Source organism: Mobula birostris, chromosome 16 (assembly GCF_030028105.1).
Source record: "Mobula birostris isolate sMobBir1 chromosome 16, sMobBir1.hap1, whole genome shotgun sequence".
In the NCBI taxonomy this organism is placed as follows: domain Eukaryota; kingdom Metazoa; phylum Chordata; class Chondrichthyes; order Myliobatiformes; family Myliobatidae; genus Mobula; species Mobula birostris.
In genome coordinates this window covers 40,082,509-40,105,136 of record NC_092385.1, presented here as the reverse complement: position 1 = coordinate 40,105,136, position 22,628 = coordinate 40,082,509, and the positions used below count along the sequence as shown (strand labels likewise).

The following is a 22,628-nucleotide window of genomic DNA, read 5'->3' as shown; positions in this document are numbered from 1 at the left end:
GATGATTTGGCCGATGAATGTGTGGCTGAAGAATTGATGTGGGGACAGGGTTTCAGATTTCTGGATCATTGGGATCTATTCTGGGGAAGGGTTGATGGGAGTTATATACAGATCTCTAAACACAAGGCAGGATGTGGGCTACAAATTACAACAGAAAATAGAAAAGGCATGTAAAAAGGACAATACTGTGATAATCATGGGGATTCAAATACACAGATAAAATGGGAAAATCAAATTGGTGCTAGATCCCAAGAGAGGAAATTTGTAGAATGCCTATGAGATGGCTTTTTAAAGCAACACCTGGTTGTGCTCACTAAAGGAATGAAAAATTGTGGATCGTTTATATTGTAAAGACCCAGTATTGATTAAGGAGCTTAAGGTAAAGGAATCCCTGGGAGACAGTGATCATAATATGATAAAATTCATTCTGCAGTTTGAGAGGGAGAAGATAAAGTCAAATGTATCATATGACAGTGGAGTAAAGGGAATTACAGTAGCACGAGAGAGGAGCTAGCTAAAGATGATTGGAAGGGGACACTAGCAGGGATAATGTCAGATCAGTAATAGCTGGAGTTTCTGGGGGCAATTCAGAAGACGCAGCATAGATACATCCCAAAGATGAAGAAGTATTCTAAAGGGAGGATGAGGCAACCGTGGGTGACAAGGGAAGACAAAGAAGCACCAAAGCATAAGAGAGGGCATATAAGATCACAAATGCTAGTGGGAAGTTAGAGGATTGGGAGCTTTTGAAATCCAACACAAGGCTATAAGGAGAGAAAAGATTAAATATGAAGGTAAGCTAGCAAGTAATATAAAAGAGGACACAAAAAGTATTTTTGCAGAGATACAACAAGTAAAATAGAGATAAGTATATATATTATATATATAGTAGACTGCTGGAGAATGAAGCTGAAGAGGTAGCAATGGGGACAAGGAAATAACGGACAAACTTAGTAAAGTATTTTGCATCAGTCTTCTCTGTGGATGATACTAGCAGAATGGCAAGAACATGATAGGGTCAGGGGGGCAGAAGCGAGTGTCATTACTGTTGCTCAGGAGATGGAACTTGGGAAGCTAAAACGTCCAAAAGTAGTTAAGTCACCTGGATCAGATGAACTACACCCCACAGTTCTGAAAGAGATAGCTGAAGAGATTGTGGAGGCATCACTTATGCTCTTTCCACAATCACTAGATTCTAGAATGGTTCTTGGGGACTGGAAAATTGCAAATGTCACCCCACTCTTTAAGAAGGGAGGAAGGCAGAAGAAATTATAGGCCAGTAAGCCTGACCTTAGTGGTTGGAAAGATGTTGGAATCTATTATTGAGGATGAGGTTTTGGAGTACTTGGAGGCCAATGATACAAAAGGCCAAACCCTAGAAGGTTTTCTAAAGGGGAAGTCTTGCTTGACAATCTGTTGTAATTCCTGGAGTAAATAACAGGCAGGATAGGCAAAGAAGAGTCAGTGGATGTTATTTATCTGGATTTTCAGAGGGCCTTTGGTAAGGTGTCACATATGAGGCCTCTTAAAAATATAAGAGCCCTGGTATTACAGGGAAGGCACCAGCATAGATAGAAAATTGGCAGCAGGAGGCAAAGACTGAGAATAAAGGAGGCTTTTTTTGTTCAGCTGCCGGTGACTATTGATGTGCTTCAAAGGTCAATGTTGGGACCGCTTCTTTTCATGTTATATGTCAATGATTTGGATGAAGTATTTGATGGCTTTGTGATGAGGTTTGCAGATGATATGAAGATAGGTGGAGGGGCAGGTAGTGTTGAGGGCGCAGAGTGTCTGCAGAAGGATTTAGACAGATTGGGGGAATGGGCAAAGAAGTGGCAGGTGGAATATAGAGTTGGGAAGTGTATAGTCATGCACTTTAGCAGAAGGAATAAAGGCATAGACTATTTTCTAAATGGGGAGGGCATTTTTTAAAAATCTGAGGTACAAAAGGACATACAAGTCCTCATGCAGGATTCCCTAAAGGTTAACTTGCACGTTGAGTCAGTGGTAAGGAAGGCAAATGCACAGTTCATATTCATTTTAAGACTAGAATACAAAACCAATGCTAAGACTTTATACTGTATTGGTCAGACCACAGGTGGTATTGAGAGCAGCTTTGGGGCCCCTGATCTAAGAAAAGATGTGCTGGTATTGGAAAGGGGATTCACCAGAGAGGGTTCGTGAGAATGGTCCTAGGAATGAAAGGTTAACAAATGAGGAGTGTTTGATGGCTCTGGCCATGTACTCACTGGACTTTCGAAGAATAAAGGGGATATAATTGAAACCTATGGAATATTGAAAGACCTAAATAGAGTGGAGGTGGAGATGACGTTTCCTATAGTGAGGGAGTCCAGGACCAAAGGGCACAGCCTCAGAATTGAGGGATGTCCACTGAGAACAGAGAAGAGGAAAATTCACTTTAGCCAGAGGGTGCTGAATCTGTGGAATTCATTGCCATAGACTACTGTGCAAGCCAAGTCATTGGGTGTATTTAAAGAGGAGGCTGATAGGTTCTTAATTAATTACAGTGTCAAAGGTTACAGGGAGAAGGCAGGAGAATGGTGTTGAGAGGGATAAGTCTGCCATGTTAGAATGGCAGAATAGACTCAATGGGCCGAAAGGCCTAATTCTGCTCCTATGTCTTATTAAATAGGATTGCAGCATTAAGCTTTACCATTGGAATTTTGAAAGCCTCAATCAATCGTTAACTACAGCACCATGGACGACCCATTCCAACTCCTGGGGGATAGTGAATGGTTGTGAAGAGCGCAGACGTGTAATTTAAAACGGCTGAGCTGTGGGTGGGGCAGGGTTTCCCCAACTTTCCAAGCCGTTCTGTCAGCGTAGCAAGCCATCAGAAACGCCCTGCTTATCCCAGACCATTCTTGGTCCAGGATACAGGTAACCTGTAAGGCAGGTTTCTCCCATTCGGTTCAAGTGAAATAATTACATAAATAAGGCACTTTTTTCCTCAAAAGGGTTAGCCTTAAACCAGTGGGTTTTCAGTCTGAAAAGAAAACGATAGCTGGGAAATGCTCAGTCTGGCCGCCCTGTGGCCCAAAACTGTGCCTGCTTAAATCAGGGTCAATGAACCAAACAGCCTGAGGAAAAGGGAGATAGTAAGAGACTTACACGTTAACAGCCACGTCCAGTGTACGAATGATTAATTCTTGTAATTATTTTATTAAATCTTGAGTTTCCACCAAAGAGAGCGGCTGCACGATGTAAAAAAAACCACCGCCCACCGAACTAGCGAGGGATATAACCATACATCCCGAACACCCCAGGATCAGCGACACGAGTAGTTTGGAGTAGTGGCATTCAAATTAGCCCCGAATAAAATCCGAGGGGGAAATATTCCACGTAGTATTAGAGTACCAGGTCAGGCACGGTGCATACCGAACTAAGACAAATCTTGCCCTTAGCTCTTACCTGTCGTGGACTGGCTTTTTGCGCCTTTTTGGAAGGGGACGTGGCTGCTCGTCGAACATCGGCCGAGGCGGCGAGCGAAAAGCGGCTGGGTGGCGAGTAACTGGTCGCCCCTGAGACCCCTGCGCCACCCGCCAGACTCGGCCGTCGCCTTGCCGAGGCGGCGGCTGGGCAGGGAACATGTTCAGCAACAGGTAGAACAACAGGCGGCCACCTACCAGACAGCCGACCACTATAGCGATCTTGAAGTAAAGTTTCATTGTGTGACTCCGTAGCACGGGCTGACAAGATCCGCTCCCTCCCGCACTCACGTCATTTACTCTGCCCTTCGTTGCAGTAACGTTCTTCATATTTTATGGGAAATTAATTCCAGATTTGACATTTTTAAATGATCTTCCCCCCCCAGTTGACTTACTCAGCGTCAAATATAGCCTCACCAAACTTATTCCAGCAAAGCGACAACATTTTAATACACCGAAGTGAAAAGAGGACTATGTTACATTTTAACCCTTCAAGGGTTGTGTAATCTTAGTCAATTGGCATTTTAACAGCGAGTTTTTGTAATATTCCAAGGGTGTTACAAACCCAAAATGACAAATGCCGCAGTGAATTCAGAACGTTTACTTCAATATGCCAGATCTCTAGCTGAAAAGGTTCCTTTCCCTCTCGCCCCCAAAAATAAAACACAACTGTGTTGTTATGAGATGTTGAGTAGGTTAACTTTTTTTTATATAAAAAGAACAAATCTACTTCTAAAGTGCCACTGATTTGTTCCCTATGAGTAAGGCTTTACAAAATGCTGCAATGGTATATAATTATTGTGCCAGAGCTTTTTTTTTGCAAGGAATATGTGTTTGATGACTTATAAAAATGTAAGTAATGTTCACAAACAAGAGAAAATCTGCAGGTGCTGGAAATCCGAGCAACACACACACAAGATGCTGTAGGCCAGGCAGCATTTTGTGTGTGTTGTAAGTAATGTTGAAATACATCAAACCAAAATGTACAGAATACAGAGACCCATGTCCACTTGTGAAGAGAAAACCTTGATGTGAAGCTGAAAGTCAATCTCCAGTAGAAACAAAATGTTCATTTTCCAAGTCACAAATAAATAGAAATGTCATTGATATTTCCCCAACATATAAATTTATACCTGAGTCTACCATGAATATTCTGCTACCTGACATGAACTACACCTCATCTGATTCCCATATTTTGTAACTGAGGTATTCTGATTTTACTGGAGACAATGTTAATTCTAAAGTCCAGATCACCTCTGATTTCCCTTTCTATTGTCCTAATGTTATAACAGCTGCCTTTGAAATGTGGCAAAGTTAAACTGATAATGAAGTGAATGGAAATATCCTGAAGATTCAAGATTGTTTAATGTCATGTCCAGTACACAAGTGTAAAGATAGAACAAAGTAATTGTTACTCTAGATCCGATGCTGCAAATAAAAAACGCACTAAGCTAATGAACACAGTAATAAAAAAACACAACTAATATATAAGACAACTTACATACGTAGCTTGATTGTATGTACATCAAGTGATGCTTGGTGCAGGAGTGTCTGTTGTACATGAGGCGAGTGACAGAACATGATAAAGTATTGGTGGTGGGAGATGTTGATCAGCTTTACTGCTTGGGGAAAGTAACTGCTTTTTGAGTCTGGTGGTCCTAGCGTGGATGCAACGTAGCCTCCTCTCTGATGGGAGTGAGACAAGTATTCCACGAGCAGGGTGGGTGGGATCCTTCATGATATTGCTGGCTTTTTTTCCAGCACTTGTTTTGTAAATATGTCCTTGAATCCAAGTAACTTGTTTCCAGCGATGTGTTAGACAGTTTTGCCTACCTGTTGTAAAGCCTTCCTGTCCACTGAAGTACAATTTCTGTACCATGCATAATGAAACATGTTAGGATGCTCCTCACTACTTATCTGTAGTCCAACTCTCTTTAGCCTCTTCGGAAAGAAGGGGCATCGGTGAGCTTTCTTGACTGTGTAGGATGTGCTCTGGGACTGTGAAAGGTTGTGCGAGATGTGCATTCCCAGGAGTTTGAAATGGCTTGCAGTTTCCACTGCTGTGCCACTGATGTGAAAAGGGGTGTGAGTGGTGCAAGTTCTCCTGAAGCCGATTACCATGTCCTTTGTCTTGTTAACATCGAAGAAGAGGTTGTTCTTCCTGAGGTAGTCACTCTCAGAAGAAAAAATATGATGGATCCTATCAGTGTCTTTCCTCAATTTACCACAGATGCACAAAGATGTTCAAGGTACTTCTTAGCAAGTGAAGTATTACATCCAAAACCCATCAGTGAAAAAGGTTTTAGAAATATTATAATGTTTTCTATAACGTTTCTTTCTGTTATACTTCTCTCTTTATTTTAATTTTCCTCAATCAGTTAATTGATACCATGTGCAGGATTTCAATAAATTGCCCTCTCAAATTTGTTTCACTAAGAAAATTGTTATACAAGGATTAGCAGCACAGGTCACCAGAGATCACCAAGGTCAATTATGAAAATTATTGAATTTTTTTGGAGTCGTTTGAGCCATACTACGTTTGTATATCTTAGCAGGCAGTCTAATTGTGAAAGCAAAAATAAAAACAAATCTGCACAGTTTCTCTTCCTTTGCACATTGTTTGAGATTCATTTTCTGCAGGCATTCACAGTTGAACAAAGAAATAAAATAGAGTCAGTGAAAAACTACACATAAAGACTGACAACTAATGTGCAAAAGAAGACAAGCTGTGCAAATACGAGAAAACAACAAACAAATTTGCGAAGTTTGCCTTCTTTTGCACATTTAATGTACTTAATGAATACTTTGCTTCAGCATTCACTATGGAAGAGGATCTTGGCGATTGTAGGAATGACTTGCAGCAGACTGAAAAGCTTGAGATTATAGATATTAAGGTAGAAGATGTGCTGGAGCATTTGGAAAGCCTCAAGTTGGATAAGTCACCGAGACCAGATGGGATGTACCTCAGGCTACTGTGGGAAGCGAGGGAGGAGATTGCTAAGCTTCTGGCAATGATCATTGCATCGTCAATGAGGACGGGAGATGTCCTGGAGGATTGGAGAGTTGCGGATGTTGTTCCCTTACTCAAGAAAGGGAGTAGAGATAGCCCAGGAAATTATAGCTCGTGAGTCTTACTTCAGTGGTTGGTAAGTTGATGGAGAAGATCCTGAGAGGCAGGATTTATGAACATTTGGAGAGGCATAATATGATTAGGAATAGTCAGCATGGCTTTGTGAAAGGCAGGTCGTGCCTTACGAGGCTGATTGAATTTTTTGAGGATGTGACTAAACACATTGATGAAGGTAGAGCAGCAGATGTAGTGTATATGGATTTTAGCAAGGCATTTGATAAGGTACCCCATGCAAGGCTTATTGAGAAAGTAAGGAGGCATGGGATCCAAGGGGACATTGCTCTGTGGATCCAGAACTGGCTTGCCCACAGAAGGCAATGAATGGTTGTAGATGGGTCATATTCTGCATGGAGGTCGGTGACCAGTGCTGTGCCTCAGGGATCTGTTCTGGGACCCCTCCTCTTTGTGATTTTTATAAATGACCTGGATGAGGAAGTGGAGGGATGGATTAGTAGATTTGCTGATGACACAAAGGTTGGGAGTGTTGTGAATAGTATGGAGGGCTGTCAGAGGTTATAACAGGACATTGATAGGATGCAAAACTTGGCTGAGAAGTGGCAGATGGAGTTCAACCCAGATAAGTGTGAGGTGGTTCATTTTGTAAGGTCAAATATGATGGCAGAATATAGCATTAATGGTAAGACTTTTGGCAGTGAAGAAGATCAGAGGGATCTTGGGGTCCGAGTCCATAGGACACTCAAAGCTACTACACAGGTTGACTCTGTGGTTAAGAAGACATACGGTGCATTGGCCTTCATCATCCGTGGGATTGAGTTTAAGAGCCGGAGGTCATATTGCAGCTATATAGGACCCTGGTCAGACCCCACTTGGAGTACTATGCTCAATTCTGGTCGCCTCACTAAGGAAGGATGTGGGAACCATAGAAAGGGTGCAGAGGAGACTTACAAGGATGCTGCCCGGGTTGGGGAACATGCCTTATGAGAATAGGTTGAGTGAACTCAGCCTTTTCTCCTTGGAGCAACGGAGGATGAGAGGTGACCCGATAGAGGTGTACAAGATAATGCGAGGCATTGATCGTGTGGATAGTCAGAGGCTTTTCCCCAGGACTGAAATGGCTAGCATGAGAGGGCATAGTTTTAAGGTGCTTGGAAGCAGGTACAGAGGAGACGTCAGGGTTAAGTTTTTTTAATGCCGAGAGCGGTGAGTGCATGGAATGGGCTGCCAGCGACGGTGGTGGAGGCGGAAACGATAGGGTCTTTTAAGCGACTCCTGGATGGCTACATGGAGCTTAGAAAATAGAGGGCTATGTGTAAAGCCTAGGTAGTTCTAAGGTAGGGACATGTTCAGAATAGCTTTGTGGGCCGAAGGGCCTGTATTGTGCTGTAGGTTTTCTATGTTTCTATGTTTCTATTTTCAACTGTGAATGGCTGCAAGAAAATGAATCACAGGCTGATGGCTGAAGGGTAATAACTACCTGTTCCTGAACCAGCGTGAAACTTCATTCACTTCAACACTGAACTGATTCTACAATTTTTGGACTCATTTTCAAGAACTTTACAACTTATGTTCTCAGTATTTACTTGTTTGTTTGACCCTTTTTTTCTGTATTTGCAGAGTTTGGCTTCTCTTGCACAGTCTTTATGTGTAGTTTTTCATTGACTCTATTATTTCTTTTTTCAACTGTGAATGCCTGCAAGAAAATGAATCTCAGCATACATATGGTGACATATATATACTTTAATGATAATTTTACTTTAATCTTTAAACTATGCCTGTATCTATGTTCACTATCTTCCCCAGATGTACCCGCAACAGGCCCATACAAAAACTTAAAAATATAAAATTCTCACTTTTATTTTCAAATCTATGACCAACTTTGCAATATTTATCAGTTCTGCCATCACTTTATATTCAGATATAGATTCATTTATTTATCACATGTACGTAGAAACACAGTGAAATGCAACATCTGTGTTGACAATTAATACAATCTTAGGATGTGCTGTGGGCAGCCCACAAGTATCCTCACACATTCCAGCACAAACATAGCACACCCACGATGTTCAGCAGAACAACACAGAAAATAACAATAACAACAGCAAAAAGAGCAATAAAACAATAATAACAGCAAAACAAGCTCTCCTCCACTATGTCCTGTCATTCACCCCTTCTTCCTCTGGCCATCAGTGGCAACGTTGCCTTCAATTGTAGAGGTTCTGTGTTTCAGAATTCCCACTCTAAATTCTTCTCCATGTTAAAACCAGTCTCCTCATTCAGGACTTTAGTTGGTTTCTCCAAATGGAAGGAGCTGCCAGAAGAAGTGGTTGAGGTAGGTAAAATAGTATGAATTAAGAAGCACTTAGATAGGTACTATCTGTTTGGGTGCTGTGGTTGACATGAACCTGTTGAACCAAAGAGCCTGGATACAGTGGTGCGAGAAAGTTTGTGAACCCTGTAGAATTTTCTCTATTTCTGCATAAATATGACCTAAAATGTGATTAGATCTTCACATAAGTCCTAAAAGTAGATAAAGAGAACCCAATTAAATAAATAACACAAAAATATTATACTTGTTCATTTATTTATCTATTGAGAAAAATGATCCAATATTAAATGTATTTGTTGGAAAAAGTATGTGAACCTCTGGGTTAATGCTTTCTACAAAATGTATTTGGAGTCAGGTGTTTCAATCAATGAAATGAGATTGGAGTTATGGGTTGTGGAGGTGTCCTGCCCGATAAAAAAGACACACAAAGTCAGTTACTGACAGAGCCTGCTCTTCTCAAGAAAGATCTGTTTATGTGCACCATGGCTCAATCAAAACATCTTTCAGAGGACCTTAGGAAAAGAATCGTAGAGAATGCACAAATCTGGAAAAGTCATTTCTAAAGGCCTGGGTGTTCATCAGTCCACAGTAAGAGAAATTGGCTACCAATGGAAGAAACTCAGTACTGTTGCTGCTCTCCCTAGGAGTGAGCATCCTGCAAAGATCACACCATCAGCACAATGTGCCATGCTGAAGGAGTTGAAATTCACATTTTAGGTCATATTTATGCAGAAATAGAGAAAATTCTACAGGGTTCACAAACCTTCTAGCACCACTGTAGGTGCTGTATTGCTTTGTGGATTTATCTTTGGCATCATGCCAGTTCATACAAACTCTACTTCCAGCACCTTCAGTGAATCAAACCTACCTGTGAAAGTGACAAATAATTGGTTAGATCAGTTCAAAGTTCAAGGTAAATTCATTATCAAAGGATCTGAATGTCACCACATACAACTCTGAAATTCTTTTTCCTTGCAGACGTACTCAGTTAATCCAAAAACCATAATAGAATCAATGAAAGACAACATCTAACAGGGTGGACAAACAGTCAATGTGCAAAGGAAAGCAAACTGTGCAAATACGAAAATAAATAATAATAATGATAATAAATAATTAAGCAATGCACATTGAGAACATGAGGTGAAGAATCTTTGAAAGTTAGCCCATGGGTTGTGAGAACTGTTGAGTGATGGGACGAGTGACGTTGAGTGAAGTTATCTCCTCTGGTTCTACAGCCTGATGGTTGATGGTTAATAATCGTTCCTGAACCTGGTGCTGTGGGTCCTGAAGCTCTTCTATTTTCTTCCTGATGGCAGCAGTCAGAAAAGAGGCACGACCTGGGTGGTGCCGCTCTTTGATGATGGATACTATTTTCCTGCTGTAGATGTGCTCAATGGTAGGGAATGATTTAACTGTGATGAATTGAGCCATATCCACTACTCATTGTCAGCTTTTCCATTCAAGGCCATTGGCATTTCCATACCAGGCCATGTTTGGTATGAAGTCAACATACTTTCCACCGCACATCTATAGAAGTTTGTCAATGTTTTGGATGACATGCCCAAATCTTCACAAACTTCTAAGTTAGCGCAGAACATGGCTTTTCTTTTGCTGTGATTCAGTGCAGCCTCTGAAGCTGGTTGGGACTGATCAAAGATCCCAACAGAAAATGACAATGTCACTTTGGTATAGGGAGGTGTGGTAACTTCTACTTTGAAAAAGGCACACTCAACAACTACATGCCCAAAGAAACAACTTTATCTCGAACGTCAAGACCGTTATGTTAATACAGAGGCTTTCACAACCCGTACGGCATGGCAGGAACACTATATACAAAGCACACCGGAAGTAAAAAGAATGGAAGTAAACCCCCCCCCCCCCATTATCCTAATTAGTATTAACTTACTTTTAATAATACTCACATTACAACACTTCTCCCCCTTTAAAATCCAACATTCCCCAAATGTAAAAATTAGGAAATAAAAACAGTGGTGTTACTAACTTGCGTACCCCTGAAAACTTATACTAGTGTCTCAGCAACAGTTTATCATAGAAAACATCTGGAAAACATGACAGGTTCAACATTCACTCTAACAACAACAAAAAAAACTGTCCTGTCAAAGATTCAGTCTGTCAGGAGGTTTATGAGTGCGCTGTGATCTGCGCACCACCCCCAGGCATGAGAGGGGTCTGTGTGTTTGCGTGAGAATGTCCATCCTCTTCAGGGGACCCTGACCCCTCTGCCAGTATCTCTCCCTCTGGCAAAGTCACTGGTGGACATGCTTCCACCGTAGTCTGTCTCACTTTTGCCTTCATGTCCAGGTGCAGCAGGTCCAATCTTGACTTGGGCCTACGCACCATCAGTATCTCTGCGGGAGTGCGGGCAGTCGTAGTCTGTGGTGTGAGGCAGTATTTAAACAGGACACGTGAAGGCCACATGCTAAAAGAGCCCCCTGTCATCCGCTTCAGACCTTCCTTCACTGTCTGAACAGCCCGCTCAGCCAAACCATTGGAGGCTGGGTGAAAAGGGGCCATCAGAATGTGATGAATGCCATTCTGCTGCATGAACTCACTGAACAGCTCACTGGTGAACGTCGGGTCATTATCAGTGACCAGAGTGTCAGGCAACCAATGGACTGCAAACACTTGCCTGCGTTTGTCTATGGTTCAGGGGGCTGTGATGTTGCTCATGATGTGAGCTTCGATCCATTTAGAATGCGCATCTACCATTACAAGAAACATCTGTCCCATAAAAGGGCCAGCAAAGTCCAAATGTAGCCTAGACCAGGGGTGGTCTTGGGCATGGGAATGGGTGCAAAGGAGCTGGTGGTGGCATATTCTGATTAGTCTGACATTGGGGTGCATGATTTTACCTTGTTCTCCAGATCCTGATCCATTCTTGCCCACAAGACATAGGATCTAGCAAGGCTTTTCATTCGAGACACTTTTGGGTGAGCCTCATGAATTTCCTTTACAATCTGTGAACAGCCAGGGGGAGGCACGATGACCCTCGCCCCCCAGAAAATGCAGCCATCCTGCAGACTGAACTCTGTCTTGCGTTTGGCATAAGGCCTCAGTTCCTCTCCTTCCACAACCCTGGGCCAACCTTGAAAAGAGAAATCTTGACTTGGGACAGGACTGGGTCCCTCTCTGTCCACTGCTTGATCTGGGTCACCTTTACAGGTGTCTCTGACAGCCTCCCCAATGAAAACACAGTCTCTGGAGGCACATATGTAGTACCAGGTGTCTCAGGTAAAGGTAGTCGACTCAGTGCATTGGCGTTTGCCTTATTCCCACCCTCTCTGTACACTATAGTGTACTGGTAGGCTGACAATGTAAGAGCCCAACGCTGTATTCTGGCTGAGGCTAGCGGTGGGATGCATCTAGTCTCACTGAACAGGCTCATCAGTGATTTATGGTCCGTATAAATTGTAAATACGCGTCCATAAAGGTTCTGATGAAAGTGTTTGACCACAAAAACAATGGCCAGACCTTCTTTGTCTAGCTGTGAATATCTCTTCTCAGCAGCTGTCAGGGTACATGAAGCAAAACCAATAGGCTTCTCTGAACGGTCCTCCATTACATGTGAGAGAACTGCCCCGACTCCATAGGCCGAGGCGTTGCATGCAAGGGTGACCTCCTTGTCTGGGTCATAGTGAACAAGCAGCTTCGCTGAGTGGAGGAGTTCTTTCACTTCCTTGAAGGCTTTCTCCAGCTCTTCACCCCACTGCCACTGAGTGACATTGTGATGCAGCTTATACAGTGGGGTCAAAACCCTTGAGAGGTCAGGAAGAAACTTGCCATAATAATTCACCATGCCCAAAAATGATCTGAGTTCCGTGACGGTCTTAGGGCTTGGGGCCTCCTTAATAGCCCTCACTTTGTCCTCCACAGGGCAAGGCCCTTCAGCTGTGATCTTGTGTCCCAGGTAAGTCACACTCGATGCCAGGAACACACATTTTCCGTGTTTCAACCGCAGCCCTGCGTCTGAGAGCCTCTTCAGCACCCGTTCTAGATTAGCCAGATGCTCCACTTCCATAGCCCCTGTGATCAAAATATCATCAAGGTACACTGCTACGTGCGGAATCCCCTGCAGAAAACTGTCCATTGTCCTTTGGAAAATGGCAGGGCTGGACGCCACTCCAAACACCAGGCGATAGTACTTGAATAATCCCTTGTGCTTATTAATTGTGACGTACTCCTTTGAATCCTCATCGAGCAGCAGCTGTTGGTAGGCGTGGCTCATGTCCAGTTTTGTGAACAGCTTACTCCCTTTCAGGGTCACAAACAGGTCATCCACCCGTGGCAATGGGTACTCCTCCAGCTTAGAGACCTGATTCACCGTAAGCTTATAATCCCCATGTATCCTCACCGTTTTGTCTGCCTTCAAAACTGGAACAATGGGAGCTGCCCACCTTGAAAACTGGACGGGCTCAATAATGCCCAACCTCTGTAAACGTTCCAGCTCCTCCTCGACTTTGCCGTTCATGGCATAGGGCATCAACCTGTGGTTACAAAAACATGGTGTAGCCTCAGGGTCGACATGGAGGTTCACTGTCACGCCCTTCAGTGTTCCTAGCTCGTCCCTGAAAACGTCACTGTACCACTGCAGAATGTCCTCCGTCGTGTGTGCATACTTAATTTCGTGCCAGTTTACCCAGATTTTGCAAAGCCAACCGCAACCCAAAAGATTGGGTCCCCTGCCCTTAGCTATCAGCCTTCTAACCCCCGGCTGAAATGTCCACATATAGCACCCGTAAATGAGGTATGGGCTGCCCCATATAGGTCCTAAGTTTGAGCTTTGACGGTCTAATGGGAGGCAGGTTGGACCCCCATGTCCTTCTGTAGGTCTCCTCACTAATGACCGATACAGTAGCCCCTGAATCATCTCAAACTTAATGTCCTTCCCCCTGACAGTGACTGTGGCATAATATGGTTCAGGTGGTTCCTCATCTGTTTCCATTCCAAACATGTTGTAGGCACACACTGCCTCTTCATCTGCTTCTTCTAGATGGTGTGTGGCTGCCTGAGCCTGTTGAGCTTTCCCCTGCCCAGGCTTAATCTTACCCTTTGAACTTCTGCATCTTTTAGCTAAATGTCCCTTTTTGCTACAAGCATGGCAGACAGTGTCTTTGAATTTGCAATCATTTGCATAGTGCAACCCTCCACACTGGAAACATCCCACCTGCTTTGCCTGTTTACCAGTCTCCCTCCTGACTTGGTGCACTGCCGCTGACTGTGACCCCCTATGTCCTTTCTGGATATCCTTGACATTATTAGCAGCCGTCTCCATGCCTTGGGCAATCTCTAAGGCTTTCTTGAAAGTCAATGGTGGGGTTTCCCCTAACAGGCGGCGTTGTATGCCGTCATTATTAATGCCGCATGCCAATCGATCATGGAGCATGTCTTCCAACACCGCTCCCAAATCACAATGCTCTGACAGATGCCAAAGCTGGGCCACAAAATTGGCCACAGACTGACCTGGCTTCCTGAAACGGCTGTGAAACTTATACCGTTGGACTATCACAGAAGGTTTCAGATTGTAGTGGTTCCCCACAAGCTTGACCAGTTCGTCATATAGAATGTCCCCTGGTTTCCACAGTGTGGCTAAATTCCTTATTAGCTTCTAAGTCTTTGCCCCACACGCACTCTGGAGAATAGAGCGCTTCTTAGTCTCCTCAGTAATTCCATTAGCACAGAAAAAGTGTCCCAACCTTTCCTCATACTCCAGCCAGTCCTCCGTAACCTCCAAAAATTCAACAATAGTCCCAAACGTAGCCATCTGAACGTGAAGCCCCTTATCGGCACTGTTGCTCCCATTCAAAACGTGCTGCCACGTCCACAAAACCAGTTTACCGCATCGCCAAAAATATATGATAACTTCTCCTTTGAAAAAGGCACACTCGACAACTTCATGCCCAAAGAAACAATTTTATCTCAAATGTCAAAACCATTATGTATATACAGGGGCTTTCACAACCCATACAGCATGGCAGGAACACTATATACAAAGCACACCAGAAGTAAAAAGAACGGAAGTAAACCCCCCACCCCCATTATCCTAATTGGTATTAACTTACTTTTAATAATGCTCACATTACAACAGGAGGCTTTGACCTGCGTGCCTTTGTCACTTCTCATATGTCTCCATCATTCCTGATGGATTCTGCAAAAGGCTTGATGCAAGGAGGAAGAAGTCATATTTAACTTGAGATATGTTAGGACAGCTTTCAATATCCCAAACATCAGATATGGCTGTGCTACTGATGCCTGGATAAAGCAGTCACATAAAATTGCTCATTTTAATGAGCATGTGCATCATGTTTCTGTGATTTTCGGTCAAAAGCATTTCCCTCATGCAAGGGTCCACTGGCTTGTCCTGCACGTAAGGAATTGTAATGCCGAACAGCACAGACTGTCATAATACTGGTCTGATCTGTGTTAATGACAAGTACTGGCAAACATGACTCAATTAGTCATGACCTTACACAGAATATTGTAACGCACATTCGGCAATTAGGTGGGTTAAACTACATTTCAAAAATAATTAATCGATGAAAAGTACCTTTTGGCATTCTGCAGATTAGGGGCAGCAGAACTGGGAGGGCTGGAGCAAAGGGCTTATCACATTTTGGTGAAAGGAATATAAATGCAGTCCCAATTATTAGAATTAATATTCAGAGTCACAGAAAGATAAAAGACAGAAGCAGGCCCTTCAGCCCACCAGGTTTATACCAACTATCAAACACTAATTTTTACACTATTACTACTCCATTTATTACCAGCAACTATCCTCCACCATCCCTCTAATTCTATTCAAGGGAAGTTGGATTCCAGCAGTCTTCAACAACGTACCATATCGCTGACTAGTTTTGAAGATTGTTTCTTGGAATGGAAGCTAGTGACCAGTGGTGCATTTCAGGGATTGATGTTTTGACCATTGTTATTGGTTATTTATATAAATTATTTGGATGCAAATGCACAAGACCCGATCAGTATGTTAGCAGGCAAAATCAGGAGGTGCTGTCGATTGTGAAGGAGATTATCGTGGACAAGAGGATCTTGGGCCAAGGAGTGACAAATGGATTTTAATACAGCTAAGTGTGAGGTGATGCATTTTGGAAAGTCAAATCAGTGAAGGATTTATAACAATGAATGGCAGGGCACCAGGGAGTGTAATGGAATTGAGGGACCTAGATATACAAGTATATAGTTTGTTGAAAGTGCTGTCCCAAGTTGACAGGATGGTGAAAAGAGGCATTTAGCACATTGGTTGGCCTTCAATTAGGCCACTGAGTATAAAAGTTGGGACATTTGTTGGCAGTTGTATAAGATATTGGTGAGGCTGCAATTCAAAGTTCAATGTAAATTTATTATCAAAGTGCATATATGTCATCATGCACAACGTTGAAAATTATTTTCTTGTGGGAATTCATGGTAAATACAAGAAGTATAATAGAATCATTGAAAGACTGCCCCTAATAGGATGGACAAACAACAAATGCGCAAAGGACAATAAACATGCAAAAAGAAAAAAAATGATAATAACAATAAATAAACAATGAATATTGAGAATATCCAATGCAGTGTTCTTGAAAGTGAGTCCATAGATTGAGGGAACAGTTCAGTGATGGAATGAGTGAAGTTATCTCCTCTGGTTCAAGAACCTGATGGTTGAGGGGTAATAGCTGTTCCTGAACCTGAACCTAGTGCTGTGGGTCATGAAGCTCTTGTACCTTCAATGGTGGGGAGGGCTTTACCCACGATGAACTGGGCCATATCCACTACTCTTTGTAGAATTTTCTATTCAAGGGCATTGGTGTTTCCATTTGAGACTGCGATGCAACCAGTCAATATGCTCTCCATCACACATCTGTACTAGTTTGTCCAAAGTTTTAGATGTCATGCTGAATCTTTGCAAACTTTAAGGAAGTGGGGGTGCTGCCATGCTGTCTTTGTAATGGCACTTAGGTGCTGGGACCAGGACAGATCCTCTAAGTTTACTGACCCCCTCCACCTCTGATCCTCCAATGACAACTGGCTCATGGACTTCTGGTTTCCTCCTCCTGAAGTTAATAACTGTCTCCTTGGTCTTGCTGACATTGAATGAGAGATTGTTGTTGTGGTACCACTTCTCCAGATTTTCAGTCTCCCTCCTGTATGCTGATTCATCACCAACTTTGATTCGGCCAATGACTCGGCAAATTTTAATATGGCATTGGAGCTGTGCTTGGCCTCACAGTCATAAGTGTAAAGCGAGTAGAGCAGAGGGCTAAGCACGTGGCTTTGTGGTGCACCTGTGCTGATGGAGATTATGGAGGAAGTGTTGTTGCCAGTCTGAACTGATTGAGGTCTGCAAATGAGGAAATCAAGGATCCAGTTGCACAAGGAGATATTGAGGCCAAGGCCTTGAAATGTATTGACTTGAGAAGATAGTATTGAATGCCAAACTGTAGTCAATGAAGAGCATCCTGATGTATGCATCTTTGCTGTCCAGATGTTCCAGGGTTGAGTGAAAAGCCAGTAACATGGCATCTGCTATGGACCTGTTCTGAAAGGAGGAAAATTGGAGTTGATACGTTTCATCACCAACCTCTTAAAGTGAAGGTAAATGCTACTGGATGATAGTCATTGAGGCAGGTTACTGCATTCTTCTTAGGCACCGGTATAATTGAAGCCTGCTTGAAGCAGGCGGGTACCTCAAACTGCCCAAGCAAGAGGTTAAAGATATTGGTGAACACTTCAGTTGACGAGCACAGATCTTTAGTACTCAGCTAGGTACCTCATCTGGCTGGATGCTTTCTGTGGGTTCATTCTCATGAAGGATGCTCTTACATCTGCCTCAGAAATTGAAATCACAGGGTCGTTGGGGGCTGAGGGAGTGTGTGAAGGTGTCTCCATGTTTTGATGGTCAAAGTGAGCATAGAAGGCATTTTGCTCATCTGGGAGTGAAATATTGATGTCAACTATGTCGCTTGGTTGTAGCTGGAGATAGCACTCACGCCTTGACACAGCTGTACGGCATTCTTCAATGATTCAAATATGGTCTGAATTGTCACTTCGCATGTGAGATTAGAGTACCGTGTGCAGTTTTGGTCACCCTGTTATAGGAAAGATGTGGTTAAAGTGAAAGAGTGCAGAAAAGGATGTCGCCTTGACTAGAAGACCTCAGTTAGAGGGAGAGTTTGGCCAGGTTAGATGTTTATTCCTTGAACGAGAGAATGAGAGGTGACTTTATATAAATGTTTAAAATTATGAGATGCTTTGATCCGATAGACAGTCACAGTCTTTTTCTGAGGGCAGGGGAGATCAAAACTAGGGGACATAGATTTATAGTGAGAGAGGAAAGATTTAAAAGGAACCAAAGGTGTACTTTTGGGTGATGAGTGCATGGAATGAGCTGGAAGTGGAACTGTCTGAAGCAGGTACAATAATATCATTTAAGAAGCACTTGGATATGTTTACAGAGAGGCAGGGCTTAAGGAATGTGGCAAGACTGGAAATTGGGACAAGATGGTTAGGTCCTGTGATTGGCATGGACTAACTGGGCTGGAGGACCTGTATCCATATTATATTGCTGTGAGCTGGAGCCGACTTACAGTGACTAATGAACTACTTACCTTCATATTGTTTTTCTGAAGTGGGAAAACCTACATAATCACAGGAAGAACTCGCAAACTTCATACAGAGCTGTAGGTCAGGACTGAACTGTGAGAGGACTGTTCTTCCTTTGCACTTCTGTGCAATATTGTTTGAATTTTTCTATTTATACTATTGTTTTGCATTAAGTATTGCAATTATACTCTAATTTGAGGTAAATTTATTATCAAAGTACATACATGTCACCATGTACAACTCTGAGGTTCATTATCTTGCAGGGATACTCAATAGAATAATAACCATAATGAAAGATTAATCAATGAAAGATCGCTCCAACTTGGGTGTTTAACCAGTGTGCAAAAGAACAAAGTGCAAATAAATAACAAAGAAATAATAACAACAAATAAGTAAACAATACATATCGACAGCATGAGTGGAAGAGTCCTTGAAAGCGAGGCCATAGGTTGTGGGAACACTTCAATGATGGGGCAAGTAAAGCTGAGAGCAGGTTTTTCCCTCTGGTTCAGAGCCTGATGGTTGAGGGGTAACTGTTCCTCGGCCTGGTGCTGTGAGTCCTGAGGCTCCAGTACGTTCTTCCTGATGGCAGCAGCGAGAATTGAGCATGACCTGAATTGCGGGGCTCCCCGAAGATAGAATACTTCGTTACAATTGTGAGATATTTAAATAGCGTTTAAATACAATAGCGATTCACAGGAACATTATCGCCACTGCTCCCTCTCAAAGCCTCGCTCTTCCGGCCGTGTTCCACACGCCTACTCCCGCTAAACCGGCTGCGGAGATACCAGGTGAGCAGTCTTTGCACGGCAGGAGGGGAAACTCCAGAACTGTAGGCGGCGCGATGGCTTCTCGCGTGATACTGTCTCATCGTGGACCATGAAGCACTGGGGTAACCACGTTACAACAGTGTTGCGGATAGAAAGCTCCGCGCAAGTGCGACATTGTGTAGCCGAACGTTCGGCGGACAAAGGGAAGTCGCAACGTGGGAAGAAATATTCGGACGTCCCACTCAGTCCAACTATAGTGCTGATTGCTGACATGTCTCGGTCGGGCCGTCGACTGTGAATCTGGTGCAGTATAACTGTTTGCTCTAGTTAGTAGAAATTGTTGCCTTTTCAAAACGTGAGCAATGTTGATTCCTCTAGTGCGTGGCAGTAAATAGGTTGTGAGTGAAGGTGTTTCACTAGCCCTGGTTCCATATTCACGTGCTTTACAGTACAAACGTCGCAAAAGAAATGCGAAAGCAAAAATGCGGCGGCTGCTGGAGATCTGAAACGGAATGGAGCTGCCAGGAAATCTTGCAAGTGTCCAGCAGATGGGGCGGAATCTGTGAGAGTGAAACAGATCTAACTTTCCAGATGATCTTTAATCAGATGTATTTGGGTATTGCTACAGAAAAAAACAGATCGTAGTTTCTGTTATTTTGGACGAGAATTCGAGCAGAGGCTTAATGTTGTAAAGAGTTGTGCTGGGTAGCATATGCGTAGAGTGGAACACCAGTGTGCTTTTCTCTAGGTCTTACTCAAAAATATACACGTGGCCGTGTTGATTTATGACAACCCGACGGTACTGAATGTTGACTGTCGGAAGTGAAGTTATTTGGGTGAAGTGATACCTGTAGAAACATGTGTTCGGTGTCTTTAGAAAAAGTCAACAGGAAATTCCAAGCCAAAACTTGACAATGCTAATTAAGTGGGGAGACTTCACTGTTGTGGCTTTCTGTTTACTGTAAGATGAGAACAAATGTTTGCATCATCCACCATCTTCTAAAAGTGCAAGATTGCTACCCTTTCTTGTAACAATATTTTAAAGAAAAATAAGTGTTTCTGTTAACTGGCATTTCTATTTTTTTTGGTTAACACCAGTTGATACAAACTGACACAATTCACTACTTGTGGATATACGTAAAATTCTATGGTTATTTGATTGCATTTTTTGGCAAACATATCTTGTGGTTTGTAAAGGAATTGATTCCACCACTGTAAAGTGGCACAGTACTTAATTATGCTTGAAATACTAACCTTTTTCTAACTTAGAAATGGCAGCTAGCATTTTAACATCGACCTGTGAGGGCATTTCTGACAATGCAGTAGTTCTTCCTCCACCCCCAGTATTACATTAGTGTTTTTCTGGATCTTTGTGCTTAGCTCTCTGCAGTGCTATTCACTGAATCAAAATTGATGGACACTGATTCCCTAGTTTCTTGCACCCTCAAAGTATATTTTGCAAGAACATTAATTTGTGTGGTTGAAAAGTGTGTAAGCTAAACTGACGGGATGAACGCCAGTATGGAGCAATAGATGTTATGAATAAGGTGCACAAAAAATTGCAGCTTGGAAGTAGTACGGTATTTGGTATGAATGGCCTGGGAAAGACCGAGCAAAAGGCACCCCCCCCCCCCCCCCCCGTTCTAAACCAGTGGTGGTGTGTTTAAGTGCCTAAATTGGAAAAAGCCTGTAAATTGCAGATGTATGACAGAATTAAAATGTCTTAATTAGCGGATGCAAAGAATTTTAAAGAAAGATGGATGGTGATACTGATTAATGAAAGCATCAAAATGCTTTAGAAGAGGAAAAGGATAGAGTATTTTCAGTTATAATTAAGAAGCAACCAGAGAGTTGTTCCTATATTTGTTCAATAAAGGGCAACAGGGAGGGAATTACAGGCCCGAGGAAATCTGCAAAATCTGCAGATGCAGGAATTTCAAGCAACACACACACACACACACACACACACACACACACACGAAAGGAAATACTGGTGAACACAGCAGGCCAGGCAGCATCTATAGGAAGAATTACAGGCCAGTTAGTTATCATTGACAGGATGCTTAAGTTGACTAGAGGAAATAGGTTTAATTGTAGATAAGTAACTGTGACGATTATAAATATTGAGTTGTGGCTCTATTCAGTTGTTACATTTCTGATAACTCTTTCAGAAAGTTTTGACAAAATTACATCCTACATTGCACATAATTCAAGATATTTGTTTGAAACGATCAAAGTGTGAGCCAGTTACTAAATGTGTGTTTTTGCTGGAGGCAGATTCCTCCTACACGCACATTGAGAAGCATCAAGATGGTTACCAAACGGAATATAGAATTCTGGAAAGTACTCTTCGAGAATGTACAAGGAAAAGATGTTGGAGGGGAAGCTTTAGATTTCCAAAAGGTATTTGATAGGTACCACGTAAGTGATTGGTTTGTTTGTTAAAAGCATACAATGTCAAAGGAAGTGTGTGTAACAGTGGATTGAAAATTGGTTTTCTCATAGGAAACTGAGTTGGGATAAATGGGTCTGTTTTAGACTGGAAGTAGGCAACTAGTGGAGTACAGTGGGATTCAATTAGCTGACAATCACTTGCCTCCTGATGCAACCTGGACTAAATTCCACACAATCCTGAGGATTTATCCCACCTGTGAAAGATGTACATCTTTACTTATGGAGATCTTCACTAGACTTTCACCCATCGGCTTACTGAATTCTTCAAATTTCAGAGTCTGTTTCCTGTATGAATTCAGACAGAACCTTTGCCTCTGCCTTCCAGCTTTATGTCCTGATTGCCAATGTTGTCCCTAGTTTTTCCCAGCTTATCCTTTCTGAAGAATGCCTTCAGATTTACCTTTAATCTTGTCTGCTGGCGATTTGTTTTGTTTTCTTTTTAATTATCTTTGTTGGCTTTCCTAATTTCCTTTTAGAGCACCTACACTATTTATACTCTTGACAGATTTCCTATACTTGTCATAGGCTCCCTTTTTTTCTTTGTACAATCCTCAATATCCTTGACATCAAAGATTCACTATACTTTTTATGCCTGGCTCTTATCCTTGAAGGAGCATATTAGATTTGAACTCTTGCTATTTGTCTGAATTTTTCCTATTGTGCGTCTGTTATCCTACTCGCAAGTAGATGCTCCTTGTCAGCCGGTAATGTGACCTTTTTGTTAATGAAATTGGCCTTCCCCAAATTTAAGACATTTTTATTACTAGAGTGTGCTTATCCTATTTCATAACCCACAATCTCCAAAATGCTTCCCAACTTTGTCCATCAGACTAGCTACATATTTAAAGGTGTGATCCAGGAATGTTCCTTATTTTGTTGGTCTATCTACATAGAGTGGCATAAAGCTCTCCTGGACCCATCTC

The 22,628-nt window shown here is 42.5% G+C and overlaps 2 protein-coding genes across 4 annotated transcripts in view; one reads left to right on the top strand and one right to left on the bottom strand.

Annotated features, from left to right (window-relative positions):
- The window catches only part of gxylt2 (glucoside xylosyltransferase 2), a 47,691-nt gene extending 43,874 nt beyond the window's left edge, over nucleotides 1–3,817 (bottom strand). Inside the window, exon 1 of the mRNA XM_072280588.1 lies at nucleotides 3,433–3,817. Coding sequence (XP_072136689.1) covers nucleotides 3,433–3,779 — 347 coding nt within the window. The 5' untranslated portion in view covers nucleotides 3,780–3,817. The remainder of the gene's footprint in view (nucleotides 1–3,432) is intronic.
- A 15,564-nt stretch (nucleotides 3,818–19,381) lies between these two features.
- The window catches only part of shq1 (SHQ1, H/ACA ribonucleoprotein assembly factor), a 127,957-nt gene continuing 124,710 nt past the window's right edge, over nucleotides 19,382–22,628 (top strand). The window contains exon 1 of one of the 3 annotated variants that reach the window (XM_072280585.1): nucleotides 19,382–19,554. The gene's annotated coding sequence lies outside the window, so the exon portion shown is untranslated. Of the gene's footprint in view, nucleotides 19,578–22,628 lie in introns of all 3 variants that reach the window. The other 2 variants (XM_072280586.1, XM_072280587.1) reach the window with 2 other exon arrangements.